This window comes from Capricornis sumatraensis, chromosome 19 (genome assembly GCF_032405125.1).
Source record: "Capricornis sumatraensis isolate serow.1 chromosome 19, serow.2, whole genome shotgun sequence".
NCBI lineage: Eukaryota > Metazoa > Chordata > Mammalia > Artiodactyla > Bovidae > Capricornis > Capricornis sumatraensis.
In genome coordinates, this window is record NC_091087.1 from 71,274,631 (window position 1) to 71,295,659 (window position 21,029).

The 21,029-nt window shown below is 49.5% G+C and overlaps 1 protein-coding gene across 6 annotated transcripts in view; it reads right to left on the bottom strand.

Moving 5' to 3' along the window:
• Positions 1-21,029, bottom strand: part of SETD3 (SET domain containing 3, actin N3(tau)-histidine methyltransferase) — a 76,856-nt gene that overhangs the window by 36,660 nt on the left and 19,167 nt on the right. For 5 of the 6 annotated variants that reach the window (XR_011146288.1, XM_068990824.1, XM_068990822.1 and 2 more), the window contains 3 exons: positions 19,762-19,910; positions 17,282-17,354; positions 16,718-16,974 (listed from right to left, as the gene is read on the bottom strand). Coding sequence is in view for 5 of the 6 variants with exons in the window: in XM_068990824.1 (XP_068846925.1) it covers positions 16,718-16,974; positions 17,282-17,354; positions 19,762-19,910 (479 nt within the window). In the remaining variant the exon portion in view is untranslated. The remainder of the gene's footprint in view (positions 1-16,717; positions 16,975-17,281; positions 17,355-19,761; positions 19,911-21,029) is intronic. The other variant, XM_068990823.1, reaches the window with a different exon arrangement.

The following is a 21,029-nucleotide window of genomic DNA, read 5'->3' on the forward strand; positions in this document are numbered from 1 at the left end:
TTATGTTAACAGGAGGCTATGTTTTAAAACCACATTTTATCCCCTGATGCCAGCTGTGAGACAGGGTTGGATGGGACTGTGGAAACTGAGGCGCCTGAGCAGGTGTCATAAAACGCAATTGTGGAGGCTACAGCTATTCCATCCCACACTGGCCTGAGCCACAGAGGCTGCAGGTGTTCCAGGGAGGCGCCCAGACCCGCCCTCGGGGAGCTGGTCCCTACGGCACACCCCTGCACGACCTCCCTCAACTCCGCGGCCGCGGCCTCAGCAGGCCACGCTGCCTCCCATCCTCAGAACATGTCCTGCCGCCCCTGACACCACTCCATGGCTGACGGCATTTCCCTCCCTCGGCCAGACCACTCTGCCCTTCAAGCCCCAACTCAGGTACCACCTGACTGCCCCCAGGAGCTCGGACAGCAGTTACGGCCTCAGTTTACCATTTTTGCTCTTCAGCGTTTCCTGCTGGTGTCTTCCTCCTCTCTCTCTTTCAACTCCCACCAGGCAAGGGCCTCAGAGGACTTTTCTATCTCCCCAGAGCACCCAGCACTGACTGGGAGAAGAAGCCAGCATTCAGCAAAACACCACCATTATTAGAAGATATTTTAAATAGGTAGTTATTTGACTTTCAAAAAATTATAATGAATACTATTGTAATTTTTTCCTGATGAGGCTGAATGTAAATAAAAATACAGTATCCATCTATGTTTTCAACGACTAATATTTTTTTCTCTTAAGCTGAAAGAATAAAATTAATTCATGAAACGACAAAATAACTCAAGTCGTAACACGTGACAAAGCTTAAGGACTAAAGAACACAGGTGGGCTTAAAAGTAACAGCTCTCCAAGAATATAATTCAGGCTCAAACTGTCGATAATCGCAGGGCGTTTTGCCACAGCTGTATGAGGTGGAGACACCCGGTAATTTTCAGGAGGAAACAGCCGGGAAGAGGGTCAGGAGGGATCCCCGCGGTCTCAGACGGCCACACAGCAGCACGCAGAGGCGGGGCGGCTCACTGGAGCCACATGAGGAGGGGACCCAGGCCCCGCGCAGTTAGGGAGCCCTGGCTGGAGCGGACGGGACACCGCAGCAGGAGGAGAGCTGGTGGGAAGTGAAGAACGGCCCCCAGCACCCCTGCAGGGAACGCTGACTCGGAGCCACAGAGCCTGGTCGTGGGCACCGGGTGAGAATGAAAGGACAGAAGCCGACAGTGCAGTGAAGTACATTTCACATCACCTCATCTTTTAGAAAATACAGACTATCTTTTTTAACAGAGGAAAATACAGTTGCCCAAGAGCGTATGCATCAGTCATGTGGACAGCGGTGAAAGCAAGCCTGCTAAAAGCAGAGGACCTGATAAATCCCCCCCTCACTGCGTGGCTCGTGTCTTGGAAGACAGACCCAGGCACACACGTCCAGGGCCGCTGCGTGCACAGCGAGGCCTTGCTCTTAGACTCAGGCAGCCCTCATCAATGTTGCTCCTCTGAGGGCCCATCAGGCTTAGCATCCTGACACAGACCTCTGCATAAACTGGAAATGGCTGCCTGCAGCTCTGCGGGGACACAGCTTGGGAAGTGGGAGACGGGCTGGATTTTGGCCACTCACCTCCCATAAGGCCCTGGCCACGTGAGAGTCATGTGGAAAACTTGCGGGTGATCGGTTCCCCCACAGAACAAACTCTGCCCAAGCTGTGCGGGTCCCACAGTGTCATTCTGGGCCTGGAGAGCAAGGACCCTCCAGAGAAGGATACAGACAGCAGACTAATACATCAATCTTACAAAAGCCTGCTGTGAAGGTGGATTTTGTGTGTCAATTTGGCTGAGCCACACGCCCAAATGTTTAGTCAAGCATGATTCTGATGTTCCTGTGAAGCTGCTCTTTGAGGTACTTACCATCTAAGCTGGTGGACTCTGAGTAAAGCAGACTGGCTGCCCTAGTGTGGAGGCCTGGTGGCGGGGTGGGGGGTGCAGCTAGTCAACTGAAGGCCTGAACGGAACAAAAGCCTGACCTCACTCAAGCAAGAGTGAAGTCTGCAGCAGACGGCCTTTGCATTTGAACTGAAACAACAGTTCTTTCCTGGGTCTTCAGCCTGCTGGCCTATCCTGTGAATTTTGGACTTGCCAGCCTCCATAATCATGAAAGCCAATTCCTTAAAATAAACTCCTTCTATATAAACAGCTATGGTTTTTCCAGTAGTCGTGTGTGGATGTGAGAGTTGGACCATAAAGAAGGCTGAGCGCCAAAGATTTGATGCTTTTGGAGAAGACTCTTGAGAGTCCCTTGGACTGCAAGGAGATTAAACCACTCAATCCTAAAGGAAATCAATCGTGAATATCCATTGGAAGGACTGATGCTGAAACTCCAAACTTTGACCACCTGATGCTAAGAACCAACTCATTAGAGAAGACCCTGATGCTGGGAAAGACTGAAGGCAGGAGAAGGGGAGGACAGAGGGCAAGATGGTTGGATGGCATCACCGACTCAGTGGACATGAGTCTGAGTAGGCTCCCGGAGTTGGTAAAAGACAGGGAAGCCTGGCATGCTACGGTCCATGGGGTTACAGAGTCGGATGCGGCTGAGCAACTGAACGATAAACATACACACAGCCTATTGGTTCTGTTTCTCTGAAGAGTCCTACCTAACACACTAACACAGTAGGTAAGGAAGATCTACTTGAGAGAAAGGAAAGCCACACTCGAACTGCAAATGTTGCAGCTGAAACCAGAAGGCTGAGAAGGAAGCAGTCACTCAAAGACCAGGGCGGAGCCCCCGCAGAGAAGCAGATGGCAAAGCCCTTTCGGCTACTGGCCAGAGAGGCTGGGCAACACCGGGGAACTGATCACAGCCAGAGGGGGCAGACAGCAGTGATGGGGAGGAGGGGACCCAAGAATGCACCTGAAGTGGGCGGGAGCGGCCACCTCGGCAGCCCTGCCCTTTGGGCTTTCCCAAGTATAATGGTACCAGTGGCATGTCACAATTCAGGTTATGAAAAGATCTCACTGGTTCTACTCAGACCTAGACACAAGAGGTCAAAAGTGCAGAAACCCCCTGGAAGGGAGGACGGTGTCTGTCATCACTAGAAGGAAAATGAATTCCTAAGAAAGAAAAAATGACAGCAATAAAGCCCCCAGCCATTTTAACAAGTCCAAACTGTTCCAGATTGAAAATAAAAACAAACAAGAAAATAACCGACTTGAACACTGAAAGAACCTGGAAATGTGACCACAAAGTCATTGCTGGTGATCTCTTACAAACCACGGACAATTTTAGAAAGCGGTCTAAACACAAAAAACAAGCAAAGCTCCCTATAAAAAAGAAGAGAAGTAAGCCAGGGAACACAGAAGTCTGCTCCTGATACCTTGCAGGTTCCTGCTGCTGCTGCTGCTAAGTCGCTTCAGTCGTGTCCAACTCTGTGCAACCCCACAGACGGCAGCCCACCAGGCTCCGCCATCCCTGGGATTCTCCAGGCAAGAACACTGGAGTGGGTTGCCATTTCCTTCTCCAATGCATGAAGGTGAAAAGTGAAAGTGAAGTCGCTCAGTCGTGTCCGACCCTCAGCGATCCCATGGACTGCAGCCTACCAGGCTCCTCTGTCCATGGGATTTTCCAGGCAAGAGTACTGGAGTGGGGTGCCACTGCCTTCTCCGTGCAGGTTCCTGAGGAGCCAAGAAATAGACAACCGAGCAACAGGTGGCCCGAGTTCTGGGACTCTTGAGTTGGGCGGGGAGGGCGGTAGCGTGCGGAGAGCAGGGCCTCTGGGGTCTGAGCCGAGCCGAGAACCAGCCTGGCTACCGCCCACCCGAGAGGCCTGGCAGGCCTGTCCTTCAGGAGTAAAGCAGAACTGCGCCTCTCACTGGCTGTGACAGAGGAAACAAACAAAGGCAGTGTCTGACCAGCTCTGCTCAATGCCGTTGCCTGTGGTTTCGGCTACTGGCTGGTGGCTTTACTCAATCAATAAACTGAGCCCCAGTGATGTGTTAAGTGCCTTTCAGCTAAAGATGAAACAGCACATGCCTGCAGTACGCTGACATTGTGGTTGGGCAGACAGACAGATGAATGGAGAAATACACACAACACTGTCAGGTTCTGACACGTGCTGGGAGGAAAAGTCGGCAAAGGTGAGGGCAGAAAGCAGTGGGGGTCTCTCTCTGACGTCACCTTCTCCAACCACCACTGCTCCCTGTTTAAAGCGACAAAAAACAAAAAGTCCTCCTCAACCTCTCAGCTGAATGGACTCTTCCTTCTCTGAACTTCCATGTTTATTTTTTCAATCTATGCCCCTAAAGATCATTTTAAGACCTTTTTTTGATGTGGCCCATTTTTAAAGTCTTTATTGAATTTTGTTACAATATTGCATCCATGTGCTTTCTGTTTGTGTTTTTTGGTGTTTTGGCCACTAGCTGTGTGGGATCTGAGCTCCCTGACCAGAGATCCACCCTGCAGCCCCTGCAGTGGAAGGGGAAGCCTCAACCACCAGACCACTAGGGAGGCCCAAATATCACTCTCTACTGGACTGATTACAGAGGGCCAGCAAGGAAGCTCCTGACTAACTCTGTAAGCCACTGGCTCCAAGCAGGTGCACCTTTCAGAGAGGTGTTTGAAGGCCTCCGCCGGAGGGCAGCGGGGGAAGATGGGGAGAGGAGGAGTCATGGCAGAAGGCGAAATCTTTCACTCTAAAAGTCAGGAAACGGCTCTGAACGATGGTTCTAGGGAGGCAGATTTTGCCTCTGTACTAGGACTGGCCTTCTAAGTGGTCCTCATGCTGCAAAGGGCTACCTTGTAGGCTTGAACCCTGAGTGGCCCAACAAAGATCAGAGGGTGGCCTTGGGGCGGGCAGGGACCAGCAGAGTGTGCCTGTGAGCTGGCTCCTGGGTGCTGGGCCTGCAGGGTGCCTTCTTCTCTGTTCTATATGGCTTGGCCAGCAGATGCCGGTATTTCCTTTCTACAGATACGGGATGCAGACTCCAACCTAACCTGCGCAGATGCACCCAGCAGGTGACACGCTCAGACTGCAAGCGACTGTTCCTTCCTGTACAGGACACTGACTTCTCTGAAAAGTGGCAAGCTGGGTGCAGAAGGCACAGCTCATGTAGAAGCTGCTATTAACAAGACTATTTGAAAATTATTACATCACATGGGCCAATCTTCTGGATAATAATTGTAGCAGTGGAAACATGCTGCTGAAGAGTTTCCGTGATGGTAAAAGATGTGGTCCGCCTGGTCTAACCCACCAGGGCTAGAACGACACACCGAATACTCGCACAGACTGTCTGCCAGCATCAGTCCTAGGCAGAGTCAGTGTGGAGAGCAAAAGCAAGAAGCACGCAACCCCAACGGCACCAACAGCGAAGCCCCACCCACAGCCCAGCTCTCAGATCCAGGGAGGCCAGGCAGCCTGGACTCTGCACGTGTCTAACCCATGGCAGGCACCTCACGGAATAAGGGCAACAGAACACGGGCCCCTCTGACCGCTCTCTGAAGGTCACTATCCTGTTTTCTCAGAGTGATCGTCCTCGCCACCTCACTCCATGCAGGTCTGTAAGTTCACTCAAGCTCACTCTTCCACTGGGTATTAAAGCACAGCGGAGGTGGACAGTCCCAGCTGTGCTCACACATTCAGCTGCTGAGAGGCCCCAGGCTCAACTCGGGTAATAATGACATATTAATAACACAAAAACTGGTGTTACCACGGTTCCTCTGTTGTCTCCTTCCTTCTCCTAACTCCACTCTAAATGTTCCTCTCCCTGAGAGAAGGTGAGGACAATACACAGAGCGGCCATGGGATGCGGGCAGCCTGAGCCTTAATTTCCTGGGTTATGTGCAGTTACAAAAGCGGAGCGGTTCTGCAGGGAAGGAAAGGAATGGGGACATCAACATCAACCAGCACGAGTGGCTGCAGATCTGCTGCTAGCATGGAAGACTGCTCCTATAAGGGTGCTTGTCAGAGGTCTCAAAACTAGAAGCAGGTTCCTGCTTTATCAACACACTCAAGACAAAAAATAAAACTCCAAAATCCTATCCCAGAGGATAGGGAATGTAATCATCAGATACAGATCTCAGGGGGCTTAAGAAGCAGGTTTCAAGAAAGATTTTTTTGGCGCTTTTGTTTTTAAACTCTTATTTTCCAGAAAGTTCTACTGATCAGACTTGTGGGAAAGACCCGGGACCAGTAAAGCGTGGGCCAGAGGAGGAGACAGGAATTGTAAAGAGACCAGATCTGTGGAGGCGAGGGAAGTTGGGAAAAACAGCCTCCAGGGTCAGGCGGATCTGGGTTTCAAACCTGCTCAGCCCATCTCACCTGCAAAAGGGGGTGGTACCCAGCTCTGGGGTAATGAAGCAAACTACCAACGACCTGGGGCTGGGCCTGGGGGTTTCTGCTGAATCTAATTTGATTCTGTCTCAGATTCTTATGGGAATGCAGTAGTTCCCGGAATAAAAGGGAAGAAAGCTCTCCCAGTGCTAGACACACAGCCAGCTTTGCCAAGCATGATTACCCTCGTGATGGCTCTGCTGGACTTCCATTCCTAACTCTGATCAGCAAAGCTGGAAGCTCTTCTCAAGGGGCCCAGGTGACGAGTACGGGGAGGAAGGCTGCGGTTCACGGAAGGATGGCCAGAGGGAAGCGCCAGCAGGCCAGGCAAGGGCTAGAGACAGCCACACAGCAGCCCGGAGACCCCAGAGCCTTACCTGGAAAACTCCTACAGGAGAACCCAGAGTGTGGGGCTGCCCAGCGTCTCCCCTTGTACAGACACCACAAACCAGTACCCTCCCTTCACTGCCAGGACGGAATACATGCCACCAACTGCACACAGGCATGGCTTCTCCCACTCAGAACCAAGAACACAGAGAAAAGGCATTGCACTTCCTGAGGCTACAGAAACAAAAACTGGAAGAAACAACACGATTCCCAGAAGGTGAAGTCTGTATCTCTCTGAATTGTTATAATTTTATACAAAACAAGTAAACAACTAAAAACACATATTAGGATTTTTTTAAATTTCTTTATCTGCAGCCTGAGTTTATAAAAATGGTGAAAATTAGACATGTTTAGGACGAACAATCTACAAAGTGAGAAACCTTAAATGAGGGCATGGTAAGGACAACACTCATTCATTTAATACAGATTAACACTGCTCAAGGCCAGCTATCAGGAGCAAGCAAGGACATGGGCCACAGCATCTCAGCGAGATAGCCAGAGGCTCTGACAAGATCACAGAGGCCCTGGAAACCCTCCAGAGGACACACAAGCCTGGAGTGATTCTCCTAAGTTCCAGTGTTTCCACAATTTTTCTAACATTAAAAGCCAAGCTGGTAAGGATAAGGGGGGAAAAAAGGAGAATGAGAGAGAAGACCACCACTAGCCCCAGCGAGGGGAGAGCTGGCTGCCTGTGACCCTCTCCTACCGCTGCAAACGGTGGGGCTGAGGCAGGAAAGGGCTCCTCCAGGAATGGAAGGAACTCCAGCAGGCGCCTGTGCAGGTCCAAGGGACAGCCCAGCTTTCTGAAAAATGAGAGCCCCAAAGGGAGACGAAATAAGACTGCTCTGCCCTTAAACTCTGAGAAGGCACTGGCACCCCACTCCAGTACTCTTGCTTGGAAAATCCCACGGATGCAGAAGCCTGGTAGGCTGCAGTCCATGGGGTCGCTAAGAGTCGGACATGACTGAGCGACTTCACTTTCACTCTTCACTTTCATGCATTGGAGAAGGAAATGGCAACCCACTCCAGTGTTCTTGCCTGGAGAATTCCAGGGACGGGGGAGCCTGGTGGGCTGCTGTCTATGGGGTTGCACAGAGTCAAACACAACTGAAGCAACTTAGCAGCAGCCCTTAAACTGGACCACTTCTTTGTCCCCAAAGTGAAGACCAGGAAGGGCCACGGAGGCAGACTGTGTCCCACCGGCCCCGGTTTGGGAGGGGTGGGGTCCAGCCGCACCCCACCTGCCACTGCTCATTTGCAAAGGGGACCTGCCGCTCCCTGGCAGGGTGACTGTCAGGACCAAAGCCCTAAGGAGGGGCCCAGGGAGGGTCACCCTAGCAGGTGGCTCTGTCCCCATGAAGCATCTTCAGTAGTGACCTCAGGTCCCTGCAGCGTGCTCGGGAGCCACTCCCACCCCAGGAATGGCCAGGGCCCTGGGGCACCAGGCACAGAGCACCACTCCCAGTTCGGGAAGAGGCCCCGCTGCCTCTGGGTGCAGCTTGAGACTGGAGGGCGTCATGTTCTCCCCTACATCCTGCGCCTCCACCGAGGCCATGACCAGAGAACCTGGGTTCACCTCGATACACCGAGCCCCTGAAGCGCCTACTCTCACCCCTGCCATCGCCCCTGCCTCACCTCTGAGGCGCTCCACACCCCCGCCCTCCGTCAGAAGTCACGACGCTGTCAGGAAGTAGGCTGAGAACCAGAGCCCCGCATAAAGAAGGCACTGGCTTCAAGGAGGAAACCCAAGTAGACCCCAGGGCAGGAGCGGGGTGTCGAGGAGGCGGTGCCCACGGCCAGGTTTTCAACTTTGTATTATGTTTGCAACTTTTTTGTAAGCCAAGAAAATCATTTCAAAATAAAAAGTTCCAGAAAAGTCTTTGTACTCCCAGGGACATTCATCCCTGTTCCCCAGGTGAGGTGCCTCACACTGGAGACCTCAATAAACAGCAGATGAATGACTCAACAACCAGGAGGATATAATGGGTGAAAACAGAAAGAAAGGGGCATGAACCCAAGGGCAGGAGGAGAGGGCAGGCGGGTTTGCCCGGGAGGGAGGACCCGGACACAGGCTTCCAGGTGGAGAGGAGAGGCCGACACAGGGGGAAGCTGGCTACAGAGACCCCCCAAGTGCTACTGACCCGCAGCCTCAGGGACGACCCGGAATAAACCCACGCATAAACCAGGGGGGTGCCTGCCACCACCTCAGCCACCAGGAGAGATCAAGTTCTGTGAAACGTACGCATGTCCTCCCCTGTGGTACTGCTCGGGCACACACATTCACACGTGTGTGCCAAACAGCACTCGACACTCACGCACATCACCCGCAGGAGTCAAGATGTTGGACCTTTCAAGTCTGTGGAGGCCCAGGGGCTTGACTCAAGGCCACTGCTCAGTCCTGAAGGCCTCGGCACAATCAGATTTCTCTATGCAGACGTGAGCCTCACAGACACAGGGGCAAACCCGCCTCCGGTAATGCACATCTGCGCATCCGCGCATCCCACATGGCTCTGCCAGGGCGAGGACAGCGGTGAGGGGAAGGGCTGCGCCCGGGGCTCAGCCACGTTCCCCAGGCTGCAGAGACTGCAGGGCCACTGGCCACGGGCTCTGGGGCAGCCTCTCTTCCACAGGCGGGGAGGCTGGCTGCCTGGGTCCCTCGCCACCATGGGCCTGCGGCAGGGAAGCTGCCTGTCCAGGACGACGACCACCATCACACAGCCTCCCCGTATCCCGCAGCATGAGGCCGGTAAGGAGGAAGCCCACTGCCACAGACACACACTGTGAAACATTAAAATTCACAGCACTCGGCACACAAGTGAGCTTCCCCTCAACACCCCTCCCCTTGCATCTCTCAGATTCAACTAGCGCAAAGAAGGAAACCCAAGGAAGGTGGACAAATCACGCATGTGATGAGATCAACCGGAAACAGTACTGTTATAGATACACCTCTATGCTGTGAAATCCCGAACGTGAACTTACTTAAAACAGCATCCAGTTCCAAGTCAACAGCATGGGAAAAGGTGCACGTTCCAAGGCGCACTCTCAACCTTGGGACAGGCTGGCGGGCCACAGCCAGGGCCTGGCCCACCATGCAGGATCTAGTCATTTCTTTTTCACTGACATGGGCAAGACATATTTGGACTATTATTCATCTATGTTGAGTCAAGATAAGATTTTCTTCCCTTTCTCACGATCATACTGCTTCAAAATTGGGTTTAAACTAAATCCTGCTTTTTATTCCCACTGATTTCTGTCACAAAACTACTCATATATGTCCATGCAAAAGTCCCAACTTGGAGCCGAACTTTGGAATGCCCTGGCCCGTCAGGTTATTTTTACTGGTTAAAGCTCTGCCGTTTCAAAGGCCAAGTTCTGCCTCCACCACTGATCCTCTCTTCTTCCCTGGCCCCTCCTTCACAGACAGACAGAAATCCTGCCACCACGCAGGTTCTCAATCCCCACGAGCCTTTTCCAGCACTTGGCTGAGCCACAATTTCTAACTTTAGCTTCCTGAGTTTGGGTGTGGACATATCTCAGCCATGAAGTTGCAGTATAATGTTTCACCAGCAGGTGTTAGATCTTAACACAGGTATGCAAGAGAAAGTCCCTGAGTTTGAGGCCTTGGTTACATACTATCACCTTTGAGCCCCTAAAAGACACCTTGTACACTGCACATCTCAAGAAAAATACGATGTAGGTATAATGTAAAAACCCTGAAAAACTGTAAAGCCCAAGCCCTACTGCACAGGTGAGGCCCAACAGAGGCCTGGAAAGGCTTTTGAACCAACTCTGGGAAGCAAGCTAAAGACAGAAAGTAACCTGAACCTGCAAACAGCCACACTGAAAAACCCTTGACCAAAGAGAGACGCTGGGAGGCAAGAACACAGGAAATTATCTCCCTAGGTCTGAGGCAATAACAAGCAGGGAGAGAGAGACATAAAAACAAAGAATGCAGAGCAGCAGAGAACTGTAGCAGAGGAATTTGTGCTTGCTAGACATTACGCTAGTGCTAGCTTTCTTTCAGAGCAAACAAGCTGAAAGCTGAAGCGAGAGGGCTACGGACACTTCTCCGGACTCCTCTCCAGGGAGCTCGGATCGCCACCAGACACGCTAACCCGGCGTGCCTGCGTCACACCGCTGGCGCCCCAGGAGGCCGCGGCCGGCACACCCTCCAGCCAGAGGTCAGCTCAGAAGACAAAGAATGGGCTTTAGTTCAGATGCAGAGCTTAGGACAGGTCCTAGAAAATGACTTTAAATTGCAAGTCATAACAGAAAACTGTTTTGGAATTTCAGTCCCCAAATGGTAGGCCAGGGTTTGTCATTACAGCACACAGGCATGTTTCTCCGGGAACAGAGTGCCCGAGACCCTGAAAGGGGTTTACAGGGCAGGTCACTACACTGAAAATGTTAACTGCAGGCTGCTGTAATCCTGCCCTTACCCCTGGGGGATAATTCATCGCTGAAGTAATCTGTGTGCGAATAACCAGGGGCCAAAACCCAATATCCAAGCCTGGAAAAGCATACGGTGAGAACACACGAGTAACAGCAGCACCGAGTTAACAGTCCTGTTCACTCTTAATGATTACTGAAGACTTCTATAAGCACCGAGAACATCCTGAAACTAGACAAACAGCGAGACTCCAAAGATGATTTTTAAAAAGATAACTGTTGCTTACACCTGTTTTTGTCATGAATTTTTATGCAAAAACCCTCTTCGCCACAGCCCAGACCCTCTGGTTGTTTCAGCAATACATCTCATTCTGGGCTGCCTGGAGCTTTCATTGCAATGGACACAGAAATTAAATAACTGATTAAGAAATTTTCTGTGAGACTCAGAAAACAAACTTATGGTTGCCAGAGGGAAGGGACAGTTATGGCATTTGGGACAGACGTGTGCCCACTGCTACATAAATGGATAACCCACAAGGCCCTACTGCACAGCACGGGGTGCTCTGCTCAGTGTTGTGCGGCAGCCCGGGTGGGAGGGGGGTTTGGGGAGAATGGATACATGCACATGTATGGCTGAGTCCCTCTGCCATTCACCTGAAACTACCAAAACACTGCTATTCAGCTGTACCCCAATACAAAATAAAAAGTGTACAGTGTGGGGAAAAAAAGAAATTTGCTATGAAAGTTCATTCTGATGTATTTCAATCTGTGATCATCTCTTCTGCTGCCTATTTTTACTAATTTCAAGTGACTGTCACATTTGCTTTTCCTGAAAAAGAACCACCCTTAGACTGACCACATCGAGGGACTCAGGGTGTTCACTCCACGTAAAGCCGAGCTCCTCCTGCTGGATCCTGGGGGCGCAGCGGCGTGCAGGGTCATGGGAGGACAGTGCTGGTTCCTACAATGCTAATCTACCTTGACAGAAAGTCACCTCACACGATTTTCAAACTGCAGCAAACAAACAACTGCATGAATTTTTAATATTTAAGGGGCTTCCCTGGTAGCTCAGATAGTAAAGAATCTGCCTGCAATGTGGGAGGCCCAAGTTCAATTCCTGGGTCAGGACGATCCCCTGAAGAAGGTAATGACTACCCACTTCAGTGCTCTTGCCTGGACAGAAGAGCCTGGCGGGCTACAGTTCTTGGGGTCACAAAGAGTCAGACACGACTGAGTGACTAACATTTAATATTTTTAACATGAGATTAAAAAAAACCCAACAATAACAACAAAAGCATGAGGTATGGAAGCAATTTCAAGTTGGTAAAGAGTCACTTGGGAGAACTTCCCTGGTAGTCCAGTGGTTAAGAATCTGCCTTGCCAATTCAGGGGCCATGGGTCTGAGCTCTGCTCTGGGAAGATCCCTCACGCCGCAGGGCAATGAAACCCATGCGCCCCAGTGCCCATGCTTCCCAACAAGAGGAGCCACCACAATGAGAAGCCTACAACACCGTAACCAGAGAGAAGCCCTTGCTCACCACAACTAGAGGAAGTCTACACACAGTAACAAACACCCAGCACAGCCATACATTAACTAATTAAATTTTTTTTAAAGTCACTTGGCTCTAGGCCTAATTCCTGTAAGGACGCGCTTTATTATCCACACCCAGTAGGGATTTTAGCAGGAAAGTTAAACACTAACATGAGGTACTATAAGACGAAGGAGGTGCAACTTAAACAATAAAACACAAAACAGGAATGGACGAGTGCTTCCATGACAAGTACTGCCGGATGGAGTGCCTCACACAGGTTAACTCTCTTTGCCCACCCAGCCACTGGGAGACAGATGCTGTATTAGCCCATTTTACAGAAAAGCAATCAGAAGCTCCGAGACTTGCCCAGAATAAAGCTTTGGGGATTGGAGCCCTGGCAGGCCAGCTCCAGAGGCCACCCTCTCCATTACCCGGCAGGGGTGGCATCAACCGCCATCTCCATCGTGTTTCAAACCCATAGGCACCACGGCCCTGGACTCTGCTGAGGGCTTTGCTGAACAACCCAACCTGTGCTGACAACAGTTATACTGCAAAGTGGTCTTCTACTTTCCCAGATTAGGGGGCAAACACAGAGGGGCAGGCTAAAGCAACTAATGCCGAACCACGTTTAATTTAGCTAATGAATATATTTATTAGGATTTCTCTGCTCTTCCCCAGTAGCATACTGTATACCTACCAACCGTGGCGGGGGCGGGGCGGGGGGGGCGGGTTGCTCATCTTCCACTGTCTTATCTTTTTCCCTTTTCCTACTGTTCAGATGTGAGAGTTGGACCACAAAGAAGGCAGACCACCAAAGAGTTGATGCTTCCGAACTGTGGTGCTGGAGAAGACTCTTGAGAATCCACTGGACAGCAAAAAGATCAAACCAGTCAATCCTAAAGGAAATCAACCCTGACTATTCACTGGAAGGACTGAAGCTGAAGCTCCAATACTTTGGCTACCTGATAAAAGCCAACTCACTGGAAAAGACCCTGATGCTGGGAAAGATCAAAGGCAAAAGGAGAAGGGGGTGACAGAGGATGAGACTGTTGGATGGCATCACCGAGTCAATAGACATAAGTTTGAGCCAACTCTGAGAGACAGAGAAGGACAGGAAAGCCTGGTGTGCTGCAGTCCATGGGGTTACAAGGAGTCGGATGCGACTGAGCAACTAAACAACAGAAGTCTGGACTTCAATTCAGGTCTGTCACCACAGAGCTTGAGTTTTTTCTGTGCCACCTCTCTCGCGGCCAGATCATCTCACGGCTTCTTCGACCCTTCCTGAGACCACCCTAGTGAGGGCAGCCCCATCTGGGGCACAAGGTCCTTCCCGTCTGTCGGTCCACTGCCCTCTTGCTGACTGAACTCTCACAGCTCGTGCGGAGCAGTGATGGCAGTCCACCAGACAGAGTTCACTTTCAAAATGCAATTACAAGGGTCTCATCTTGACTCCCTAACAACTCAAACATCTCCAAACCTAGTTATAGACTTGTAAATGTTTAAAAAGAAGTGATGTTTGTTAAGTGACAGCAACAGAAAAGCACTTCAAACATACTCCCCCAGCCACAGCCAGCAGCTAATGCCGGGGGGCTGGGGGGCAGGGCTGGCAGTGGCGCAGGAAGACTTTCCGGCCTACCAGCCACCCACGCCAGTCAGGCCCTTCCAATCACTAGGGATTCTGGAATCACACTGGTGTCTGAGGTGCTGTGCTCACTGCAGAAACACAAAACAGGGTTCTCCACCTCCGCACTACTGACATCTGTATGGGACGATCCCTCGTTCGGGGCTGCCCTGTACATCGCAGGGCTCCCCACCCCCACACTCCACCCCGCCAAACCTAACAACCAAAATCATCACCACACACTCTCTCAAGGACAAATGCCCTTTGACCGCCCAGCTGAGAAGCACTGGTGTAGAACAGAGGAACCTGTTATATGGGCACAAATACCCTTTGCTCTCTCTTCAGTTTGATACTTTTGACAGCCAAGAAAAACACGGTTTTATCTCACCCTAAATATTTTTAAACTTTATAATTCTGTAATGTTTTTTCTTTTTACCTTTTGACCCCCTTCGTCCTTTTCAAAATCATGACCATTATTTTTCAAATACTCAAGACTGACTTAATTATGCAAAAAAGCCAACATTTGTCTGATGATTATAATTTCACATTTGATATATCCTGGTTCATGATTATTAGCTAAATTTTTCAATAAAAAGGAATAATAAATAAAGGAAATCCCATGGACAGAGGAGCCTGGCGGGCTACAGTCCTGGGGGTCGCAAAAGAGTCAGACACAACTTGGCGACTAAACAACAATGACAATAAGGAATAGTGATAAATAGATCCATTAATGCTTTAAGATTGTGGGTTTTCTTTTTAAGGATATTTGGATTCATTATAATTTATACAAACTGTTCTTGTTAGTTATGTGAGAATTTTATTATTCTTAGAAAAACCTCTGAATTAAAGTTTATTTCTAGAATGTTCTCTACTTCCTAAGATATTCACAATAAATACAACTTACTACCTAGACTGCGGTATAATTCAGTCACCTCAGCATCACCTAAAGGGGTTTATTTCAGAGGGTTGTTAAGAGAGTATTTTAGTGACTCAGTCTTTAAAAATCTCATTGCCTAAGCAAAACTGCACTACTTCATTAAGACTGAAATCAACAGACCGGTGAGCGCAATGAGAACCCAGGGATCATTCTGCCAAGCCAGCTGTCAGGAGACCCGGCATAGTTCCAGAATTCCTGACCTGACCGCGGAGGCGCTACCTTCCTTCCCTCTCAGGGCAAGCCGCTGGCACTTGCCATCTAACTGCCCCGACATGAGAAACACATTCATGGAAAGAGCTAGTTTCCAGGTTGCTGCCTAATGATAAGACATGACAGAGGCTTAGACCTGCCAGGGTCAGCTTCACATTTAATCACTAAGACACACGAATAAGAACTAGGAACAAAAGCACAACCCTTTCAGGTCATGAAGAACCACATCAAACTTCAGACTGCAGGATGGTAGGTGCAAAGTAACTGAATAACCAAAATTTTGATTGGGCTCCATCAGTATTTTTTCAAGTCAAGCACACTTGAAGTAAACAATGTATAGATACTGTATGATAATTCTTAACAACTTCCTGAAGTTTAAAGTTTAGAAAAGCAGAGATTTCTACTTGAAGGTAAGAGTCATACAGTTTTTTAATATATCTGAAGTATCTGACCCACTGAAGGATGTAACTTTTGAGTGCAATGTTCCTGTGCAGTAAGCATGCTGAATAGACAAACATTTGTTTCCTGTCGCAATGAAATGAGATCACACTTTCTTGCAGATGAAACACAGCAGAGACAGACCAGCTACAGGAACAACCATATCAAGCGTAATTCAGGTTATCAAATTGCCCAAAGGAAAGAACAGGGAGCAGCTCATCTTTCACTGGCCACTCATGAGGCACAGAAGCCCAGGAGCTGATTTGTGGGCAAATGAGAAACAGGGAGCATCGGGAAGCAGAGCCCCGCCCCTTCTCAGCTCCAAGGGAGCCGGGACGCTGGCCCCTCATCTGAGTGCTGATCAACTTGAACAGAAAGCAGACGCTGGGATGCTGGCTGAACCGCTGCAACACAGTAAGGAGCAGAGAGGCGAAAGCAAATGCTCAACACCGCGCAGAGACTTCTGCGTGACACTTCCACTCAGAACTACTTCCAATTAATACAACACAGCGCACATTTGGAAAAACATAAAGAAATCAACTGTCAGTACTTTACTACTAATGTATATATGAAGAATCCATAAAGGGACTTTCATTTTCTTGGAAGATTTAGAGTTGGAGCATCTTCTTGTATCAGACAGACTTGAGCGACTTCTAACATTCCAAGGTTATCTTCTGTCTCCAGAACGTCATGACTTTCATGAGATGGGAGTAACCGCTGCTTGTTTTCACAGTGGGCACCGAGGCAATCAGATGTATTCCAACCACATTTCCGTGACATGCGGTAAAAACAGAAACATGCCCTCCATGCCTCTTCCCTTAGAAAGCAAAACTCTTCAGGGCAGCACTCAAGCACTCAGTTCCCCTCCTCCCCTGCGCTGCCAGCACCTGCTCACCTGGATGACCTTGTAGAAGTAGGCGTACTGCCGCGCCGTGTTCTTGTACTGGCTAAAGACGTCGTGTATGGCCTGTGTGGACTGCAGGTAGCGAACCTCATCCTCCTCGAAGTAGAGGGGGGTGTCGTACTCGCTGGGGAGGGTCTGAATGTAGGGCTGCCAGAACGAGTTAGGGTCGGCCCGCTCACACAGCAGATGGAAGGCCAGTGTGATGTTTCCCATGGCTTGAAGAATCCGGTCTTGAGAATACAAGGGTCCTGAATTAACCCAGATGTTAACAGGATTAGTGCCGCAAACTGCTTTACAAAGTGTTCATTTCAAAAGATACATTAAAGTTACAGAAGCAACCCGAGAGCCTCATAACATTTAGAGTTTAAGTGCCCCATTCTTTTGCCATTCTTCAACTAAGTCAAATTACGAGCGTGGAAAACACTTCATGGGGACTGTGGGAAATATCTCACTAGTTGAGAAAACAACCAAAGATGGTCCTTAGCCCTACAAAATGAAATTTTATATATTTTTATCATTTTTGCTCTCCTTTCAATGAACAGAAATTATTCTCACCCAACACTGAATTTTTAGCAGATTCAACGGTCATTAGTAATTTTCGTGGAACCCATAAAAATAATTCTTCTGCCTAGGAGGAAAAAATAAGAAGACTAGAATTACCAAAACATGTTACAATTGTCAATCCAACCACATCCATGGTCAGAAATCCAGTCACAAGGAAACACAACTTAAAAGTTGCCAATTGGCATTTCATTTCTAATTATCAAACATACTTCTAAATATAAATATTTGTATTATAGTTTAATGAGTATAGGCATGATCTTGAATCCTGTATCCAAAGAAATGGAGAAGAAAATGGCAACCCACTCTGATATTCTTGCCTGGAGAATCCCATGGACAGAGCAGCCTGGAAGGCTACAATCCATGGGGTCACAAAGGGTCAGACACGACTGAGCAACTAAACACCACCCCCCAAAGAAAAACTAAAGATACTGAGAAAAAAATGAAAACAGCGGCTTTCAGCTTGCCTGTGAAGCAAACAGAACAATGTGGGCTAGAGCACAGGATGCTCATTTACTCTTCTGTTTAACAGACTCATCTGTTTCTGGCTGTGCTGGGTCTTCGTTGCTGTGTGGCTTCTCCCTAGCTGCGGTGCACGGCTTCCCACCGCTGCGGAGCGCAGGCCCTGGGGCGGCAGGCCTCAGGAGCTGCCGCACAGCTGGGCTCAGGAGTGGTGATGTGCAGCCTCTAGAGAGCTGGCTCAGTGGTTGCGGCACGTGGGCTTAGCTGCTTTGCGGCATGTGGGATCTTCCTGGACCAGGGGTTGAACCAGTGTCCCTTACATTGAAAGGAGGATTCTTAACCACCCTGTTTATTCACTCTGCTATACTTACATTAATTCTAAAAACAAAACAAAATCCTACCTCCCACAAAAAGCCTAACCTGCCAGTGTGAATCACTACTGAGTTTTTGAAGCCAGAGTAACCTTCCCCTACATGCTTGCTCTCAAAGCACAGTTAGCACAGTTACCAGTGAGAGCACACGCCCATAAGACATGTTTTGGTTACTGATTTTTTCCAACAGCATTACCTCACTGTCTTGGCAACATGAAGGCTTGGGTTCAGGCAGTCCTGCGTGCATGTCTATACTGCCTAAAGCGGGTTCAGGCAGTCCTGCGTGCGTGTCTATACTGCCTAAAGCGGGTTCAGGCAGTCCTGCGTGCGTGTCTATACTGCCTAAAGCATGGACACTGTCGTGGTGCCCGACAGAGGTGATGGCGCCACACAGGAGCATGCCTATGTCCAAGCTCATCGAGATGTGTTCATCAAAGATGTGCAGTTTTATGTATCAATTATGCTTCAGTAAAGCTTAAAAAATAAAACTCATGCACACCATGAAGACACCAGCACCAAGACATTGCAGGCAGCATCCATACCCCCAGGGCTGCTCTCCTGAGACATCTGTCTGCTCGGACCTCTCACCAGCATCTCCTGTTCCCTTTCACGTGTGTCTGGTCCCTTACTATACATTATAAGCAGCATGAAGGGAAAAAGCCTGGTGTTTAGGGAAGCATGGTATGATGATAAACAAGGGACTATTCACATACTAGCTATTCAACAGGTATCTAATAAAACAGCGTATGGCTTATCAATGTATCATTGAAAAGTAAACTACAACTTGACCAAAAACGTTGTTGGGAGTTTGAGGGGACCCAAATAAATAACATCCATTTCCTCCACCTAAATTCTGAACAGACTGAGAGAGACACAAGAATACAACAGATGGTCACACAAAATGTCACCTACGGAATCCCAGAATTAGACTGACTCCCCCACCTAGTTACAGGCAGGACTGGAGCCCCACAGGCCTCCCCTGTAAACTCCCAGGGTGGGAGGTGGACACACATGGCAACCAGCTCCATGGAGAAAAAGGCCAGTTCCTTTTTCCAGAACCATCAAGACTGCTGTGCCTCCTCTCTAGGAGAGGCAGGAGTGAGCGCCAGAGGGGGGCCTGGAGCTGGTCAGGGAGGCTACTGCTCCCTTAGCTGCTGGGAGGCTGCTGTCAGGGAGGCCGCTGTCAGGGAGGCCACTGGTCCCTTAGCTGGAAGGAAGGATTGAGGCTGGAGAAGAGCACGTGTCCCTTCTTTCCCGTCGCCTCTGCAGCTGCCATCTTAGTAAGTGCTACCTCCAGGCACTAATTATCCATCCAGAAAACAGGTCTCCACCCTCAACACTGCCGATCCTCCACCCCACCCTGCATCCAATCCACCACAAGGTCACTGGTTAACAGTACAGTTCCAGGGATGACTCGGAAGGGGCTGCCTTGAACCCCGAGTCGAGGCTCCTCCGGACCCATGAGACCAGCTAGGAGACTGCAGGGCAGGGAGGGGGCTGTGGACTGTACCGCCGAGGTGCCCACAGGCTGGGAACTCAGCCCAAGGCATCTGTCCCCAGGTCCTGGGCCCTCCACACCACACACCATCCAAACACTGAGCTCCCCGCCCACCCAGACCCACAGCTTACCTACAAACTCACCTTGATATCTCTTGTTGCTCTCAAACCGAAGCCCTCTTCTTTGAAGTTCACCATTTCAAAACCCTCAACAGAGGCTCCATTTTCAGAGGCCCATTTCATTAGATCAGGAAAGTAATCTTCTCTTTTTCCATCAAAAGTAACAGACAGACCTATACTCATCCAGGTGTCAGAAAACAAGAGCTACTTTTAGGACATGCATCAGTCACACTGCCACAGAAAATAAAAAATAGACTATTGGAACTAACTACCTGGAAATAGTAATAAGACTTCAATCTCAAAAAAAAATAGAAACTGATCACCAGACAGTCACAGTGCATACCTTAACTAGTGACAGGAAAGGCAAGTTAAAACACTAACTGCCCCTGCTGGTTACAGAGAAATAGCTGCAGATCCCAGGTAACATGAACACTGGCTGTTAGGTTCTATCAGGTGCTATCAAGGGATGGTATCATGGGAAGCCTTCTGACCATGCAGGTTTCCAGAGCAACCTGCCCTCTCTCATATGCACACTCAAAACTCCCACAGACACCAAGATCAGCAATGCACACATGTGCACGAGGAGACGTGTGGAAGGCGAGCCCTAGACCCCGAATAAGAGCACAACTGAGCTCTGTATTCCGCCCAGCATCTAAAATGAGCAGGACCCATATGTATCACTGTGACTAAAACAAAACCTCACAATGTTTCTTTTTTTTTTGAAGATGCAATAGTATGACACCATTTAAGTAAACTGTTAAAATACCAATTAGTACCATCTATTTGTATGGGGTTAGAAATGAAGCAGAAACACATTCACCGGAAAGACAAACCCCCTGGGCCAGGGGGGTAGGGGGGTGGCGGGAATGGGTGGAAATGTGTGGCTTCAGCTGTTCCTGAGACACCTCCTTTCTTAAAAACAAACGTAAGCACCAATCAAAGCACAGAGGGAGGGGAAGAGATGGGACCAGCAGGTGAGAAGGAAGGAAAGAAGAGCCTGACCCGACAAGACTCGGGCCCGTGTCCAGATGACACAGTGGGTGCTTAGGGGCAATCTCCTGGGCCTTGGAGCACGTTTGAAATATCAAAAAAGGTGAAAAGCCATGCATAGGAAAAATCATCATTTTTTTGAGGAATAAGGAGAGAACAGGAACTTTAACCACATGAGATGCTGGGCTTGGCACCCAGCCCAGGGCCTGTGGCCATGTCCCCAGGACACAATTCACGGTTAACTGGATCCCAGGGCTATGCCAGGAGAGATCTGCTAACTGGAGAAAACTGAGTTTGTGAGG